Genomic DNA, 19,741 nt, shown 5'->3' with positions numbered 1-19,741 from the left:
CTTGAACAAAAACAAATAATTGTTGCATTCAGAATTAAATAATTCAAAGTCAACTGTTTTGATAGATATTTGTCTGTATAAAGTCCCATCTTTATTCTTGTTCATATGTGCCTGTGGGTTTGTGTGTAAGTTTGCCTTTGCTTGATTGTTAAGTCCAACTTGCAGTTTATGGGATGACAGATAGCCTTCAATGCCCTTCTTACACATACAATTTCTCATCACTGCATTAGTGTGAAATCAGTCTGGCTGCTGATTTTTCTCCTGGTCCCTTCCCTGTCAGCCTGGAACAAATGGCCATCAGAGATAATTGATTAGGTTTAAAGAGGTCATGCATGATATCAACATTTAATTTTCATTTGATTCTGAAATACAACCCTATTTGTGTGCTTGCTGTCTTTGTTTGTGCACAGTGTGTTGTGTGGCTGTAAGGAACTGTCTAGAGTTTAGGCAGAGACATAACAACAGGACTCAGGAAATTCTGCAAAATGCTGTGACCTGCAAGGTATGATTTTTATAAGCATTTCACATAGTAAAAATCAAAAATTCTGCTATCTCAGCCCATAGTTAAACATTCCACCAGGATCATTTGCAAATACCATGCTAAATCTTTCTTTGATCTCTTAATGTCGACATCATTGTTTTTATTTCTTCCATGTCCACTTTTTTTTTTGTTTCATAATAGCTTTTAAAAGTAACATATTTTTGAATAGAGCTCGGTTAAATTTTTGTTTTAGACATCCGGGGAGGCTGGCCTTACTAACCTGTCTCCAATCAAGGACCCTGATCGACTACTGCAGGACGTGGATATCAATCGACTCCGAGCTGTTGTGTTTCGTGATGTGGTGAGCTTGATCCAGCTATCCCAGTGATGTTCAAAGTCAGTCCTCAAGGGCTGATATGCTGCATGTTCTAGTGCAACACAACTGAATCAAATAAATGGGTCATTAGATGGCAGCTGCCGAACTCTATATCCCTTTGCAGAAGACATGCATGTGTTTGTCACAAAGACAGATAGTGAAGATACAGAGAGGGACCAATTGGTTTGTGACCCATTCCTAGCCTCTGTTTTTGTAAACATTTGTCCTGATGATAATGACATTTTAGCACATTCCAATTTCTCTGTGGGAACCATTAAACAGGGATGTCAAACTGCTGTCCATAAGGGCCAGCATACTGCTACTTTTAGATATGATCTAACACAGCTGAATGAGCTCCACAGAATGTAGTCAAATTCTACAGAATACCACTAATGTCCTCATTATTTGCTTCATACGTGTTGAAGTTTGTAAATGTTGCAAGACACTGGCCATCGAGGACTTGAGTTTGACACCTTTGCTGTAGAACATAATAACTGTGTTCAAAACATTTATTTCTAGCCTTTTTGTCATTCATTCATTGAGCACTCAGAGTTTATAACTTTGCAATTCAGCTGTTTCACGACTGGAATAAACCACAGATCTGACTCGACATCTAGAAAACTGTTTCCTTTTAATAGCTTAATACACCTTTAGTGCTTTTTCTGTTTTCAGTTCAAACCCGTACTGATATTATAAATCATTCTCACAGCAATACTGCCTAAGTCATATGTTGGCAAATATGATTTAGGCAATTATGGGATGAGGCTAACAAAAAGGCTAACTCAGAAAAAGCATTGAGGTATATTAATGTTTTCACCTTGGCCTGGTAGTTTTTCAAAAATGGTAGCTCACTGATGGCAAAACGTTTGGATTTTTAAGTTTTGACGAGTCAGTCACTGGTTGAGGTCAATAAAGCTGAAAATCAGCTGGTTCCAGTCACCAACTGATTTCTTGGTAAATCCCCACACATTAAGGCAAACATGAGTTTTAAGTGTAACAATCAATAAATGGGAAATCTTTAGTTTTTAAAATTATTTTCAAAGACAGATGTTTCTAGTTAGGCCTACTTATTTTAAAAATTGTGGGACAATTAGTTGTTGTGTTGATTGTAAGAAAATACAGCCCTCTGAATAGAAGGCCACATAATAGTTGTGACTTCTTCCCACAGGATGACAGTAAACAAGCCCAGTTCTTGGCTTTGGCTGTAGTGTACTTCATCTCTGTCCTGATGGTTTCCAAATACCGCGACATCCTTGAGCCCCAATGTGAGCCTGACAAGATAAGCTGCCAGTTTGGCCGCAGTGTACATCACGAGCTCAATTCACTGTCCAGCGAAGGTACTATGCCCTTTCTTTTGTTACATTCACTCGTCTAATCTTTGTTTGAAGTGACTGTGTATGAATAACAAAAATGCTGTCCACAGTCCTTTCTCTTGTTCTGCTGCCAGCATGTAGAAGCTTAGTGCTTGTTCGCTATAACAATAGGGAAACCCTGCCTGTGTTTCACCATTTCAAAATGATTTATTCATGAGTTCTGCTAATTGCTCTGCACAGATTTCAGCGTGGAAGCAAATAGACTTGTGCTGAAGATTGAAGTTAGAAACTTGAATAGGCATCAACATCCACTCTGAAATAAAAGGTAGAAAGTGCCTGCAGTCATAAATCATACATTAAGTCACAAGAAAGGAAATCATTGGTTGCCCTCAAAGGTTTAGCACATTGTCTGCAGCAGTGGCAATTGGCTCTGTGAAACGTATGAGTGAACATACTTTATCAACTTTCATTCAGATAAAAGGTGAAGTGAATAAAAGAAAATAGAAGTAGAGAAGAGCAACCAAATTGAATATGTAAGTGTAATTTAAAGAGCTGAGACCACGCAAAGAAGATGAGCAGTGAGAAGTTTAGAGATGAGAAAGCTGTGGGTTTTTGGGGCAGTGGAGCCAGGCTTGCTATTTTCAGCCCCATCTGTCAGTGCCCATTAGGCAAGCAATCCACCAGAGGAGAATGGGATCATAGAGGTTGCTGGGAGGAGAAAGGCACACGGCCGCCTTCATAAATTTCACCAGAAAATAGGGGAATTTTCCAGACGGCATGTGGCAGACGATTGTCTGATGGACCAGGAAGCCAGTGGAGTTGCAGGCTAAATCAGGCCCTGCTGACCCTGTTAAGGGGCATGTGATGAACATTAATATAGCTACCCTTGCATTTTTGTAATCGCAGGGACAGAATAAACTACAATCAAAAAAGGAGCTTCTGCAACTCTCCAAAAATAATTGGAGGACTAAATAAACATTCTTAGCTTTACATTATGTTCTATTTGTGCTCTAAAAGTATACTAAAAAGTAGCTTATTAGTTGCCCATGTAGCGATTTCCTATACACAATAAGGTGTACTGTAGGACAACAGAGCGCATATCTAAAACCTGTTTTACTACTTCTCCTTTAAAGTGGCTGAATATCTATGGCTGTCGGCAGAAAGAAGCTGAAGAAAATGATTTGCGTTTTATTAACATAGAGGGAGAAAAATGGCAAGTTAATCTCACTGGAAAATCAGAGCCTCTGGAAAGAAATCTTAGAGGCTCAGTCATGTAAGCCACATGCTTCCTCAGCATGGGACTTACTCTACAGGATATTTACTCTTTGGCTTTGAAAGTAAAGCTGCGCTCGTATGTATTTTTTCTGTTAATATTAATTTATGTGGTTCTGAATTCAAATTTCTCCTTTTTCTACAAACACTACCTTGCAAAAGAGTGGATGCCTGTTGAACTTTTTCACATTTTAATGCAACCACAAACTACAATGTGCTTCAAATACCCAAAATCAAATAGTACACCAGTTACATAAATTTATGTAATTGTACTGCTAAAAAGCACATAGTAATTACATTTATTTATACTTAAGTGTATTTATTTTTACTGAAGATCTCATTAAACCGTAGGCTTGAATGTTTTTGACCAACAATCGTCCATCAATACTGTCAACATGCATTTTCAGATCCACACATCCACAGATTCCCAATTGGATTTCAATCTGGACTTCATATGGATTATTCTAACATATAAAGATGCTTTCAAATGTAGCTCCAGCTGGATATTTGCTCTCCCTACTGATTTTGGTTGATGTCTAAAGCAGTTGGTGGGATTAGCGGTATCAAGACAAAGGTGATGGCATACAAATGCGCAGCATTATGTACATGAACCCAATGCTATTTATTTTATCAGTAAAATAAATTTAAAAAACTTCAAATCTAAAAAGAAAATGTTGGTGTATCAAATAAAATATGCATAGTCTGTGATTGTAATGTCAGTATTTGACACTCCCTAATTTGTGCCTTTGTTCTACAGAAACACCAATATCATTTCCAAGCAGTAAGGAGATTTTTTTGCCCTCTGAAGACCTCCACATAGAAAGCTCTTTAACCCATACAGACTCTGGGATTGTAGATGAGCAGGTAGCCAGCATCCTTAATGGGTCTGACCTGGATCACAAAGAGGGAGGAGCTAGTGCTGTGAGTGAGCTCATATCCACACTCTCCTCTGAGGTAAAGAAGTCCCAGGAGATTCTGTCTGCATCTTCTAATGTCGAGATGGTCAAATCATCATCGTTCATCATCAGCATTAGTCAGTCCAAGAAGGGCATTAATGTCAAGGAGATTTTGAGGAGCTTGGTTGCAGCCCCATTGGAGGGTGTGGAGGCTGGGCTGGAGCCAGTGTCCTTCCCAGACCCTGCTGCAAAGGCCCAGGCTATGTTGCCGGTGCAGTTTCACTCCTTTGACAGGTAAGATGTTAAGTCAGTAACATGTAACTATATGAAAATGACTCCCACAGATCATTGCAGTAAGTGTATCTTAGAGCACTGATTTCAGGTAAGAAGGTCACAACCAGATTTTTTTATTAATCTGATACTGAGCTCAGTTTAAGAATAAGCATTAAAACCCATGTTATGTGTATGCTTGAAAAGTCAATAGCTTTAAAATGTGGTAAAATAACACACTCCATGGCCCACACTAGTATTGTGATTGTGTCTCACTTTATTCATTGTATCACTTTAATCACCGTGCTTACATATAAACCGTTATTGGGACACTAAGCTAATACTTGGGATTTCATTGGGGTATAGCGAAATTCAAGCATTATTTTCCAGATACATCTTTGCACCATTAGTCAGATACTACAAAGCTTTTTTTAAGCTGTCGAACTTGCTGTTTTTATGCAAAACTTTTAATTATCTGTTTAGGATTATTTCATAATTTCACTATATTATTTATGACGAATGCTGGATAAAAGACATTTTTCAGATCTAAAACTGAACTTTGACTAAGACGGAAATGATTTAAAGAACCTGGTCTTCATATTTTCAAAGCAATGGTGTCTAACTCTCGTCCTGACTGGCCAGTGTCCTTGTTGTAGATGGGTCCTTGCTCCATCACAGCTGTATCAAATGGTTGAGTTACCTCCTTAGCGTACCATCAAGTTCTGTAGAGGCCTGGTGATTAACCATTTTTCTTAGTAAGTTTCCTGAACCAGCCAAAAATCTAACACATGCAGGACACTGGCCTTTAGAGACATTATTGTACTGGTTTAAAGTACAAACATTTTCATTGATATTAGCTAGTGAAAATCTAGGAAACATGAAATTCAAAAATGATTTGTGGTTATAGATTATTCTGGATGTATGTGGTGTCTCAAGTAACTGTAGAATGGTTATCTTAATCCATCAGGATTATCTCAGATATGTGGGATAGCAGTAATAGTTTCTAAGGTGACTGGAACACATTATTTATACCAGCCCACTTGTTTTGTGCTCTTTCTCTCCAACGAGAAATGTTTGTGTTTGAAACAGTCTCTCAAGAACAGTCATACTGTTTTAGTTTATTTACATTCCTGGCTTACATGGAACCACACGGTAATCTGTCTGGATCGGACTGTTTACAATCCTGCTGCTGCAGGGATTTCAAGTTGGGGCTCCCGCTGATCCCTGATTCCTCCTAACTGATATTTTTTAGCTACTTTTGCACTAGCACAATATTTTTACCACTGATTTTAGATAGTTAATGACATTAAATACATACCCTAGAAGGGTGAGCAAAAGACGCACTGCAACGAACAACAATGGAGTCTTCTCTCTCCCTAATGTATTCTGCTGCTGAGCTTGACTAAGGTGAGCCTGATGAATAGGGGAGAAACATGGAGCAGTATGTGGAGAAAAGACAGCTGACAGGCTAGGGGTCTCCTGGGCGTTGATGACAGATTGAACAGAAGCGGCCACAGACCACACTATGGCCAGCCATCATCCTCACCGCTCACATCCATAATGGGAGTTGGCAGCCTGAAATTAGTCTCCCCAGCAAAGTGTATTATTTTTGAAATGCTTTCACACAAAACCTCCTGACCACCTTTACAACTTTGTTTAATGCTTTTCATGTCACTACCCCTCCTGCTTCTATTTGCTGTTTCTAATTGTTTGCCACCTGCCAGTGAAATGAGCTGCCAGCCATGGAAAGGTCTTTCATTTGTCTGACAGGGCAAAAGCAGATTGAGAGTGACAATATCAAAAAAGGACGAGGAAAAAAAAAAGCCCTAAAGTGAAGTGCATGGGGGCAGTCTGTCATAGAGGACGGGTTTAAGCAACACAGCAGCCAAACATCTACTTGACCCGTATTAAATGCAGTAAAGACATACCTCGGTTATCCTCCGCTTCCTTCCTTTTGTCTCATAACCGTCCAGATTAGTTGGTCTGTTAGAGAGTCATGATCATTTCTTTTTTTTAATATACAGTGCCTGGCTAAAGTATTCATGCCACTTGTACATTTTCTCATTTTCGTACGTAAAAGTAATTAACTTTTAGCTATTTTTATGTGATAGGCCAACACAAAGTAGTGCACAACTGTGAAGAAAAGGATGCATGCTTTTTTTTAGATTTTTATTATAGTTTGCCTGTTCCTGCTGAAGAAGTATCCCCACAAGATAATTCTGGTTCCACCTTTTCCACTGTTCAGGGTTAATTTTTTGCCACACATAAGGTTTTGCATATGGCCAAGAAGTTAATTCTTGTCTCATCTGACCAGAAAACCTTCCACGTCTTTGCTGTGTTACCTACATGGTTTCTGGACTTCCTTCTTTTGACAATGGCTGTTTTCTTGCCCCTCCTCCATAGAGACTGGATTTGTGGAGGGCATGACTAATAGTTGAACAGATTCTCCCTCCTGAGCCTTGGATCTCTGTAGTTTCTCCAGAGTTACCATAGGCCTCTTGGCTGCTTCTTTTATTATTGGTTCTCCTGTCAGTTTAGCTGAACGGTCTATAGGTTTGCAGTGGTGCCAAATAATTGTTTTGGATGATGATGTTTGAATAGTGCTCGGTGAGATGCTCAAAGCTTGAGATATTTTGGTATAGCCGAACCTTGCTCAAAATGTCTAAACAACCTCATCAATGACGTGTAGGGAGTGTTTCTTGCTCTTCATGATACCGTTTTTTTGTCACTTTTGGTTTTGTATTTCTACCCACAGTTGTGTTTGGTCATTTTCTATTTGGTTATTGTTTCCCTTACGCATTTATCAGTCATTTCTTTCAGTAGTTTTCCCAAAGTTCCCTTCAGCTATCTGTTGTTAATTAGGCTCCTCCTTATCTGTTTCGCATCCAGTAATTACCACCCCAGTATATAGGGAACCAGTTTCACTCCCTCCTTGTCAGTTCCCTCCGTTATTGCCTAGCTCTGCTCTCTGAATTTTCTCACAGTTTTCTTCCTGCCAGGCCCTTCATCAGTTTGCTCTAAGCTTCCTTTTAAATTAAATATCTACTGAAGATTTATCCTACCTGCCTTTTGTCTGCACTTGTCTATCCAAAATCACAGTCAGTGTTTGTTGTACTGTGACAAAATGTAAAAAAGCATCTTCTTCTTTACATTTTTCTCAATATTTCTGAATAAAGCATTTTTATATTGGAATCTTATCTACAATCTAAAAACGAAATCAATTTTTGGTTATACTTTAAATCTCCAGTTGCCACAGACTTCATTAATATTCATCCAGAGATTAATGCTTGCTTTAAACACTGCAACTCGATTAAGACAATCCTATTAATAAAATATGTACTAGATAATTTATACATGATTCATGAGTGCTAGGTTAATGAATTATTCATTAAAAAAGGTCTATGTTTTAGCAACATCCTGCTGATCTAATCTAACATCTCAGCCATGCCAAAGGAGAGGCTTGCGTTCTCGGATAAAGAATTCCCACACAGTTCCTACAATAAACAACACGCTGGTGTTGTTCTGAAATCTGTCAATTTCACAACTGTAGATGGCTCTACTAAATAAATAACACTTGTCATCAGTGTTCTTCCGAGCACAGCCTTATCCTTGATGACATCAATATTTCAGTAAGCTCTCAAGCACTTCCTGAATATTTCTTCTTCATCATATGATTGAGCGGATTTTGATCCAAGTTTTATATAATTTGCTTTACTGCTGTTTTCTGTGTAAGATGCTTATTTGGCTGTCTAGGGGGCAAAAAGGTCACTGTATGTACATTTTTTGTATAGTTCATCTTCAGAAAAATACTTTGATAAATAAAACATAAATTTTTAAATAGGTTTAAGCAAAATCAGCATTGCAGTGGAATAGAATATAAGCAAGTGTTAATAAGCCACCCATAAATGGTTTGTTTCCAGCTTAGCGCGCTTCTAGCTAGTGATCTGGGAGATGGACTGTGGATATAAAACAGCTACAAAAGACGACAAAAGTGCGTGTTGTTTTGCAGAGGCAGGATATCTGGGGATTTGCTTCAGATGACAACAGGCTTAGCTTGTGACAGTGCAAAGGCCTGGCCTTTTTCACCCAGAGTAACTGCAGGATATTGAACGAGACATTATCTGGCACCTTCACAAACTCAAAGGCCAACAGCAGACCCGATAAGGACAAGCTTCTCTTCACTGTCAAGGAGCCGGTGCAGACCCAAAGTCACAGCACCCTTTTTAAATCCTTGGCAAAAAAACATTGCATGCGAACAGCACTTTGAGTTAGTGGTCTGCCTGTTTTCTTGTTAAAGGTCATGTGCAAGTTTTATTTTGAGCTTCCACATGCTTTTTGTTAAATTTTTTTATTAATGACCTGTCCAGTTCCATTTTTAGCAGCATGTGATGTATAGTGTAGTACCCTCTATAAATAGAAAGGAAACTACCATTAATTTCCTTATTTTTTGTGTGTAGGAAATTAAAAAACCTAAACCTTTTAGCGCCTTAAAAATTGTGACTGTAAGCAGCTAATTGAGGAAAAGATAATCTAATTACCGTAGGACTACATATAATGTAATTTAGTTTATATATAAAATGAATTAGTTTTCAGTTTTTATTCTCACAACAGAAACTTGAGCTCAGTGTTAAACACACCACCCCTTAAAATAACAAATTTGGTAAATAACGTCTACATTTACAGCAACCTCCACACGTACTGGTACCTCTGGTAAAGGTGTCTAAAAGCCTGAACATACATTTTTCTGTCTTTTTTGTCTCATTTAGTTTTTTTTTGCTGAAACTCACACTTCAAAATGTAGAATAATGTATCCTTTTAATTTTAGTATTTTTTTCCCAGTGGGAAAAAAATCTCACATGAAGAAAAAATTGTTTTCCACAAAATCCCTGGTGTTCATACATTGCAAAAAATGCTGTAATTCTTCCCTGTAACATTTGAAATAACCTTTATTTTGAAATTTTGGTTTATTTAATTTTTTTATTAAAAGAATGCATTAGGGTGCTTTTTATTTCCGTTAAATCCATCCACATGACTCATGTATTTGCAAATTTCGACAGTTGCGTTGAGTGGGGTTTCTGCTGAGGGATGGTCGGTAAAGTTCATTTTAATTTTGAATTTCTTTGTTGTAATCTTACAAGATGTTGTTTTCCAGGTTGTGCTTCAGAGCTGACCCCAAATTTTATATATTTGATACTTCTAGAGCTAAGAAATGAAAATGCATTTCTTGATCTACAAAAATATGCGCATATATTTAAGTTTTTCCTATCTGAAGTCTTGTTAGTTAAATTCTCCCTGTTGCTCTTTTGTAGTCTCACTCGAATGTCTGCTTTTCTTTTCCGTTGTTTACAGAGGGACACCAGTAGAGCTGCGAATCATCATTACTTGTCTCTCACCTAAACATGTTAATTTATTTAATACTATTATTTGATGCTATTATCATCTCATATCCATTTCACAAGTATAGAAACAAGTTGAAAAGAAATTTAAATTCGTGTTTATCTTTAAATTAAAGGTTTTAATGATGTGTCCTAAATGATTTAGTAAGTAGTTTTTTATTTATAGGGCACAAACCAAGAGCAACACAAAGCACTTCACAGTAGAATAAAACAAAGAGGCAAAGAATAAAACTGCAAAAACCCTAAAAACAAATGAGCTAAATGTGAAAAATGTACAGAAATGTATAGTAAGTAGAGTTGATATTAGTTTGAATAACAGGAAATACAAATATAAAATTGTTAAATCCTTACTATTAAAAGTAAAACAACAGTTAAAAGAAGAATTTTAAAAAGTTGCCAAAATCTAAAATGCTAAAATGATTCTTTGACCCAGTTTTGTTTTGTTTGTTAATTATTTAACCTGTTTAATATTTCTTTAAAAAAGGTAAGTTTCACAAACAGTGCAGGGCATCAATGCTTCAAATCTGCACCTAGTGGGTGCCATAAGTTATACCGCATGAATATTTTAGTGGTGCTTTTTACAGGTTGAGACATATTGCAGTGCGTTTTCTCTACAGTGTTTTAATATTAGGTATATATTGGTGTTTTCAGTCAGCCGGGATCTCACTTGTAAAATGTTTTTTACATCTGTTATTATTAGTAGTAGTAGTTTTTTATTTGTGCGTGTGTTTTAATTTCATGCATTCCTTGTGTGTTCTGTAGGAGTGTGGTGGTGCCTGTGAAGAAAACGTCCCCAAGCAGCTTTGCAGTTAACACACTGGGAACCAGCAGCACCAGCACCTCCCATGGGCTTTTAAGTTGCAGCAACCCCAACATCTTTGCTGCTGCCTCTGCAACCCCAAAAAGCATGATCAACACCACCGGTGGGTGTAACAAAAGGAACACGCAGCACACATACCAAATTTAACTACTACATTCCACTTTGATTGATTTAATTTTGGATGACTGGCAGTTCAGAGCTTTTAAGGTGAGATCCTCATCTTAATGGCCCATTCTGTTTTTTTTGTTTCGCTAAAGCCACAACAAAGATAGAAACAAAACCATTTTGGCCTTTGGATAATTTGACCCTGTATTTGCTTTCTAAAACCCCTAGATGGCTCTCTTTGCTCTCTGTTCACCATCTGCCTTGACTGTGCACAACTAACTGCAAAATACTGATCTGCAAACACGACTGTACCTCCTCATGCCCCAGATTAAGTCTTTTTGTAATATGCTGTAAATTGATGCCTTTCTAAAACTGAGAATGAATTTGCATGCACATCTTTGATATGTAAAATGCTTTCCTGTCTGATTGCATTACTTTCCTCAGCTCTTGCTGTCATACTGATTCTTCTGGCATTCTTCTCTGTTGAACTTGGAGTTTATGTTTTCTGCTAGTCTCAAAGAATCCATTTAATACCAAAATCATTAGGAGTCTTTCCGCATTTTCTGTGTGCTATTTTTAGAAATAAAAGAACATATCCTTTCTGAGCCCATGCTCAGGAATGTGAGATATGTATCCAAATAAAAATGTGCTTTCTTTCACTTAAAACCACATGTTTACACCCCAATCCCATGATCTCTTTTTGCCTTATTTTAGCCTGTTATAAAGACAGAATAGTTTAAATAGGAGCATTTGCTGTCATGCAAATGTGATGCTTCACATTTAAGTTGGTGTTCTGGTATTGTAATGGCTGCTTTTGATTTAAGAAAAAAGTTAAATAAGGTCAAAATTATTTTAGTAAATATATAATTTTTTCCATGAATCTTTACCATTTATCATTTTGTTATTGCTGCAGACAAGGAGAAACAGATGGCTTTAACTGTTGCATCTCTTTTGAAAATTGAGCTGAAGTCTACATTCTTGGGATCCATATTTCCATTTTTTATTAGATTTCTTTATATGTTTTCACATTGTGAACTATTTCTTAATTATAACCACCAGATTTGACTTTATTGGAGCTACATTTATATATATAAATGTATTTTTATTTATGGTGGTTAATGTTTTACAATATTAAAATATTAAAAACATGTTTTCAACATTTAAAATTAAACAGTCACATCTAAAATGTAAGAACTTAATTGAAGTTTATTTACAGTGAATTTAGATAGAAATAGTTTTGTCCTTCATAAATGTTGCATGCTTTTATTTGTCTCCCTGCAGGAGCCACTGAGGCAGCCTCTGCTACTGCATCGTCTTCCGCCAGTTTTGTCAATGGAGCAACCAGTAAAAATCTTCCTGCTGTGCAAACCGTGGCCCCCATGCCAGAAGACACGGTCGAAAATATGAGGTACCACATGGCTTCTCAACCCTTTCAACCTCCTCTGTTACTAAACTCAGACTGTGTCTCTGATGGACAAAGCTACTGGTGTATGATTAATTTTTTAGGTATATATTTTTTCTCAAAATGTAGTCATTTTATGTCTTTGAGAGTTTTTTTCCCTTTGTGTTTATTTCATCATTTTTAATCAAAACTAAAACACTGAAAGAAAATATGTGGGATATTCATGTTTCTGCAGAATTTGTAATGGAAATGCGTATAGGTTTGCGTTTATATCTGGTTGGGACCTTGTCACACCTCCATATATGCATACATCTCGTCTCCCACTGACTACTGAGAGCCTAGGTCTTTCTCCACAGTCTCGCGATCTCTTTCTTTGCCCCAGTGTTGTTTAAAGAATAAAAAAATTGTTTCCATAGCAGCAGTAACAAACATCTCTTAGCTAGACTCTAAAATTGATAATGTTACTATCCTGCTGCAGATTTAGATTTGGGTAAAATTTCCAAGCTAAAATACCTGCTCCTCTTTGGCAAAATAAAATAAAGCTGGTTCTGATGTTATTTTTTTTCTATTTACTCATGAAGTTTTGTAATTCATGAGGGTTGCATCTTCTCTTTCTGTCTGTATCTTGTGTGATGTAGACCATAATCCACTACCTAAAAGGCAGACACTTACTGAGCTCCAACCCTTTAGCTCTCTGACAGGATTACAGGCAGCCTACAGAGATGCAGGCCCATGTCTCAGGGAGGACATCTGTGCGAGTCTCCTAAACCTTCAGCTTGCATCCTCCCTTTTATGCCAGTGTGTTATGCCTATGCTGTATTTTTCCAGTGTGCTGTGGGGCAGATTACACTACACATCCATCCAAATCCTACACCAAGCCTTCCTGCCTTTCTATTTTTTGCCCATCTTATGAAAGAAAACAGGCTACAGCTCTCCTTTTGTTGCCTTTTTTTATCTTTGTGTGTAAACATAAGAGCACAGAGATAAGCTGAGTCTTGACTTGCATCTCTTTTTGTATTCAGTCTGAGTTGAATAGCTGCATGACTACAGATAACTGATTTTCTGAAGGTGATGAGATAATGGCAGACAGGCTCATGTAGTGGCTACTGTACAGCTGTTCTTCTCCTGTGCTTAGCTCCTGTAATCTTAACCCTGGCCACATATCTTTCACAAAATCCAACCAGCTGCTCAGATGTGTTCATACAACTTTTCTTATTGAGATTTCTGGTGATAGCAACCACACTCATGATATCTGTCTCCTCCATAACCCTGAAAGGCAGCGTGTGGGCTAAGTTCTGTCAGTAGTGTGCAGGTTGTCAATTTAATCACCTTTTTCTGCCTGAGGATGATAGGGTACAACTTTATTTTTATTTGGCTTTAGTTTAAATGTGTTTTTGTGACTAATATACTTGGTGTCCCTTTTACAGCATCACTACAAAATTAGAAAGAGCATTGGAGAAGGTGGCTCCCTTGCTCAGAGAGATCTTTGTGGACTTTGCACCCTTTCTGTCACGGACTCTGCTGGGGAGTCATGGACAGGAGTTGCTTATTGAAGGTATAGATGTTTTGAATGTTGCTCTCAATTCTCTGTGTGCTTTTCTGTCTTTGTCAACCTCCTGTTGTATAGTATGAATCTAAGTGGCACCCTTGGCAGAAGCCAGAAAGTCACAGCTTTTGCACACAAGCAGATAATCTTTAACATTTTTATCTCACTCATCTCTTATGAACGTATTGTTGTGTTTTTTTTTCCCTTATAAATCACTCACTAGATGCTGTAATTAAAAAAAAAAAAAACATTCATTTTCACAACCAAATATAAATCCTGAAATAGGTTATGTTTGTTTGGTTTTTGTGTTAAATTAAGGTTTTTGTAAATGTTCCTATAGCTTGCTACAGGGGGGATTAGGGGTGGCAGTCAGGAATGGTTATTTGAGCATTTTTTAATGTACTGTTAGCACTGAAAATCTAAAAACCCAGAATGTTTTTCTTTCCTTGCCTTTGCACTCTATTGTAAATATAATTACAATATAACTTATTTTACTTAGCAAGTGAAAAGTAAAGTACAGTTATAACCATTGTAAAATGTAAATTACAAATGCTGTACGTAAAGCTGGTATAAGCTGGTATGAAACTTTCACCATATCATAGTTTTGAGTAATAAGATAGTGGTTTCAAGATATTTACACAAACAGTTATAACATGATCTAACTGCTTCTATTTGCCATGAAAATACAAAAAAATAACACAACTTCTGCATAAAATTGTGATTTTGAAAAGTAAACTTATTATGTAATAAACACATTCAATATTTCAGAATAGTTGTGATTATAGTTCAGAATATTGTACTTTTTCACAGTTCTTCTGCTTTTGGAGAAAGACTGGGAGTATGAAAGGTTAATAAACTAGGCTATCGGCTCAGGTAGCAGTTTGATGCATAACAGCTTTACCTTGGGTGAGTGATAGTTTCCACATCATGACTGTCTATGTTTGAATAAAAAGGTTTCCAAACACCTGAATTTATATGTAGGAGCCTTCTTTCAGCCAGCTTACCAGTGTGCAGCAACAGGTGGGGAAGGGTGTGACACTATGTTGCTCTATGCTAAATTCAACCATTGAAAACTCACTGGCATATTCTCCGGCAACTCATTAAATAAACTCTAAACCATATGAACAACAGCTGTTATGTATCCTTGATACCACTACGTCACCACTGTCTGACCTGGAGTTTCAGTTGCTCACTGTCAAAATTACAAAGAAAAAAAACGATTTTATGCCACATTACAGCAATGTGCTCAAATAGCACATAGTTAAAAACCTGTTTACTGTTTTTCTTGTGCACAGTGTTTGCAGAGAAGTGTGATCCCTCTGCCTCTCATTTTTCTGATCTCTCTACGTGTGTCTTGTAGCTGTGTGATGACTATATGTGGCCTCCTCCAGCTTCAGCTTGAAATCATCTCAGAACTTTCTGTGCTTAACCTCATGGACTCAAATGACTCTGTTCCCCAGGCTTGCTTTGGCTTGCATTCACAAGATCATGATGGCACTTCAGTTGGCATGCACATGTGCGACACCGTGTCTGCAAATGTTGCACATTATATTTGTGGTCTTTTTTGCCTTTTAACTTGGAAGCCAAAATATTTTTGTATTCCTTCATATTTCCAAGCTGTTTTCTTTTAGAAGTAAACTTAAACCACTCGTACTCTCAGCCGTGTATGGAGTGAGATGAAGCCAACTGAAACAATGCCCTCCCTTGATGTTTCAGGAATTTGTTTGACAAAGTGTGTTTGCTTATGCTGGATTATAAATTAAAATACATGCAATTTCTTCTATTAACTTGTGTAAACATAAAAGTTTGGTTTCAGTTTGTTGTTGGCTGTGAAAATTGAAAAGTAATTCCCTTTATTTATTTATAACCTTTTCTATTAAAATAATTGCCTATGCTCTGTTTTAGGTTTGTTAAAGCATTCCTGACTTGATTTTAAACATTGTACCAACCAGGCATTTTACTCTCATACAACGTGGTTGCACCACAAACATGTTGAGATGACATTTGGCAGAGGCTTCTTGCTCAATGTCAAAAGGTACTCAGGTAGCAAAGCCTTGACAAGTGTGAATATGTCTGTTACCCTTTCACTCACAGTCTGTCAGGAGACTGACCAAGCTGACAAACCAAAGCTGATCTCAGGCTGCAGACTGTAACCCCACAAACAAGGTCGTAGATAGACAGCTGGGTCCTCTGCGCTCTTCACCAGACATGTTTAACCCTGTCTGTGTCTGTGAAAAGCACTTCCCGTCCGAGAATAAAGCGAGTTTAAATAAAATAAGAAGTGCACAGATTACACACACACTTAGATGCTTATAGAATGTTTAGCTGTATGGAGCCACCTCAGAGTGTATTAGATGCAGACTGTTTGTGCTTATGCTGATTGTGTACTCTTTTCTGTTTCTCTCTCTGCTTTTCTTCCTGGACTTTCTCAGTCACACAGTTAAAATACTGTGCTGCAGTGCAAAGGCACTCCATTTACCAGTAATTACCAACCATCCATCACTCTTTTGATTGCCTTGGGTCAAGCCCTCCTGTGCCCCTTGTGCCCCTTTCCTTCACCCTGTTCCTTCAACCCCTTTTCACATGCGTGGTCACTGCAGCAATTATGTTGAGTGCTCTAAGAGCTTCACACTTGGAGTTGGTGGGTATAGGCTGTGCACGAACACTGCTGCTGTTGTGATGCTTGCCGCCTGCTTCTCGGTGTCCCCTGAGTGGCCCAGCCTGCCGCTACATCACCCCACAATGCCACATTCACCCATGCCTCAACCCTACGCTGTTTACAGGAAAGGACTGGCAGGGAGTGTTTAAATAGAATGCATTTAGTTTGTCTACCAGCACAAGGCCAGGGTCAGTTGGCCACCTGACTCCCGTGTCAGGCCGGACTGACTTATGGCTTGCATGTCACTGCTATAACAAGAGGTCAAACGTGGCACTCCATGTACAAGGGAAGGGTCACTTCCTCTCAGAGTACTTACAATATGTTCCTTTGGATTGCCTCCGCTCTCAAACAGAAACAAATAAAGACACCACTAAATTATCTATCAATCCATTTTTATTTTGCCATATTATTTTTGCATACTCATTTGTTGTCCAGCTATGAAATTTAAGTTTTCAAGCATTTAAAGTATCATTTCACTGGTAATTTCTCTGTTTTAAGATCAGTTTTGGGCATTTAACCGACAAAAATGATGCCTTTTACTTATTTATAATTGGTTGTAAATTAAACGTTGATGTAGTTTTTTGGTAGGTTGATTCTTTTTTTATTATTATTTTATGATGCAAATAACACTGATTCAATTTATGCACAATGAATTACAAATTACTAAGAAATATTCAGTAATTTGAAAGCTGATAAAATAGTCTTGCAGTGTCTTGCAAGTGTATTCATACACGTTTCTTTCACATTTTGTTGTGTTACAACCTCAAACCTTAATGTAATTTTATTGTTGGTGAAAGACCAACAGGGATTTGTACATGATTGTGAAGTGGAAGAAAATTGTTAGTGTGGTATGTATTTGTATTTATCCCAATTGAGTTAACTATTTTGTAAAACCATTTTTGACTGCAATTACAGGTGCAAGTCATTTGGGGTATGTTTCTACCATTGTTGTACACCTCAATACTGAAATTATGCCAGTTTTTCCTTGCAGATTGGCACAGTCAGATTGGATAGAGAAGGTCAGTGAACAGTGATTTTCAAGAACTGCCACAGATTCTCAGTTGGATCCATGTCTGGACTTTGACTGGACCATACTAACACATTAAAATTCTTTGATTGAAACCATTCTGTTGTAGCTCTAGCTGTTATTTAGGTTTTATGTTCTGCTGGAACAGGAATTTTCATCCCAGTCTCAGGTTTCTGCAGCCTCTAGCAGGGTGAGTTTTATGCAAAACACTATATATGTCACACAGAAAATTTCGCATTTAGGCCAAAAATGCCAAATGATTCTATTCTCAACCTTATTCTATGTGTTTGCTATGTTCTCTAAATGACTTGTGCAAAATTGCAAACAGGACTTCTCGCTTTCTTCCAATAATGGCTTTTTTTTTTGTTTTCATGCCCACTTGAGATGTGGGTCTTTTTAGCTCCTCCAGGGCCACCGTGGGCCTCTTGGTTGCTTCTCTGGTTAATGCTCTCAGTTAACGTAGGTGGCCATGACATGGTAAGCTTGCAGTTGTGGTATACTCTTTCCGTTTTTGGATGATGCACTGAACTTGATATTATGTGGTATTACCTAACCCAGCTTTAAACTTCTTCACAGGTTTTTCTCTAACCTGTCTGGTGTTTTGTTTGGTCTTCGTGGTTCTTATTGTTCCATAATGTTCTATAACAAACCTCTGAGGCCTTCACAGAACAGCTGCATTTATACAGACATTACGTTACACACAGGTGGACTTTGTTTATTAATGAAGTTGCTTCTTGGTTGCACTGGATTTTATGACAGTATGACAGTAACTAAACTAAATAAAAATGCCTGCTGTAATTTTCAGATTTTTACTTCTGATAAGTGTTGAAAGATGTTTATCATTTTTCTTCCACTTGATAATCATACCCTACCTTTTACATGGAATCAGAATAAAAGATTTTAAAGTTGTGGCTTTAATAAAATGTGAAAAGGTTCAAGGGATATTAACATTTTTTGCACTTTAGTTTCTTTTATCACTCAACCTCATATTTTTAACCAAAGCATGGGCACAGTGTAGAGTTTTAGTCTGCCTCGTCTTTAATTGGTCCTAGAAAATTACTTTCACTGCCGATTGCACGTGTCATGATTTTCTCCAGGTGCAGCAGAAAGGTGCAGAATATAAAACCTAGTTGCAGGCACGGTTCCTACAAATGAGCTTTTCACACCTGTCTATGTTTCATTAGAGTTGTCTGCTGCGGTGGCTCACCGTCTGCAGGATGGAGGTTGGGGAAGAAGCAGTGAATGTCTGCTTTGAGCGTGTGGAATGTGAAAATGTAGATGTGGTTGTGTGAAGAATGCTTATCTGTTACAGATGTTGTTTAAATAGTTTAATGGCAAATTGGAAACACAGTTAGAGTTTGAAGCCAGGATCAGTAGCTCCACCAGGTAAAGTTTTACTGTCAGTGCTGAACTGAATACATAGTTTAGCTTTAAGGCATCATCTCCTGTCTGAAGTAAATATTGATCCTCCAACACCCTTTTTTCAAACCCATCTACTAACATTGCTGGTTCATATATACTTTTTTCATCTGCTGTCCTGATAGGTCTCGTATGTATGAAGTCAAGCACCTCAGTAGTGGAGCTCGTCATGCTTCTTTGTTCTCAGGTGAGATTTTTTTCTTATTCCCCTCTCCTGCCTTTTTAGACTCTCTTTTTTCCCTAATTTTTGTCTTTTCAGTGGAAGTTCTCTTATTTATCCTGGTGCTCAAGCTGTCAACTGTGTATCATATTGGATTGCTTTCTCTAAGCAAACTGACCAAACCAATCAAACAGAGGCATACAGCTTTCTGACAACACAATGACTTTCTCACTACACCTAGCAGCACTAATCCCCTCCTTTAAGAAAACGAGCCCCACCTCATGTCCCTGCAAGTGACTGATCACCTCTGAGCTGACCCCCTGAATCCCTTGTTAAGCCCATGTTTTAAAGAAGGTCAGAGCCCTGATGTAGCAGTTACAACAGGAGATATTTAACATACCTTCTGTCAGCCCATCAGTCTTACATCAGGAGCCCATAAGGAAGCCATTACTTGGTGCCTCTCTGTGGATCCAGACTGCAGGGCCTAAGACTGGAGGAGGTAAATCGCCACTGTGTGCTCTCCGTGGTATCCAAAATCCAAAGTGTTGTACAGCAGGGAGTTCAGCCTATGTTATATGGAGGCCATTATTCAGGTTCTC

The 19,741-nt window shown here is 37.9% G+C and overlaps 1 protein-coding gene across 8 annotated transcripts in view; it reads left to right on the top strand.

The window, feature by feature from the left end:
* Positions 1–19,741, top strand: part of nbeab (neurobeachin b) — a 302,755-nt gene that overhangs the window by 152,571 nt on the left and 130,443 nt on the right. For all 8 annotated transcript variants that reach the window (XM_047391759.1, XM_047391756.1, XM_047391755.1 and 5 more), the window contains 8 exons: positions 411–502; positions 735–842; positions 2,026–2,194; positions 4,200–4,632; positions 10,767–10,927; positions 12,211–12,337; positions 13,759–13,886; positions 19,108–19,169. In XM_047391759.1, coding sequence (XP_047247715.1) covers positions 411–502; positions 735–842; positions 2,026–2,194; positions 4,200–4,632; positions 10,767–10,927; positions 12,211–12,337; positions 13,759–13,886; positions 19,108–19,169 — 1,280 coding nt within the window. The remainder of the gene's footprint in view (positions 1–410; positions 503–734; positions 843–2,025; positions 2,195–4,199; positions 4,633–10,766; positions 10,928–12,210; positions 12,338–13,758; positions 13,887–19,107; positions 19,170–19,741) is intronic.

The sequence above is a fragment of the Girardinichthys multiradiatus genome, chromosome 18 (genome assembly GCF_021462225.1).
Source record: "Girardinichthys multiradiatus isolate DD_20200921_A chromosome 18, DD_fGirMul_XY1, whole genome shotgun sequence".
Taxonomy (NCBI): Eukaryota; Metazoa; Chordata; class Actinopteri; order Cyprinodontiformes; family Goodeidae; genus Girardinichthys; species Girardinichthys multiradiatus.
Note: the sequence above shows the minus strand (reverse complement) of the source record. Positions and strands in the feature narration are given on the sequence as shown.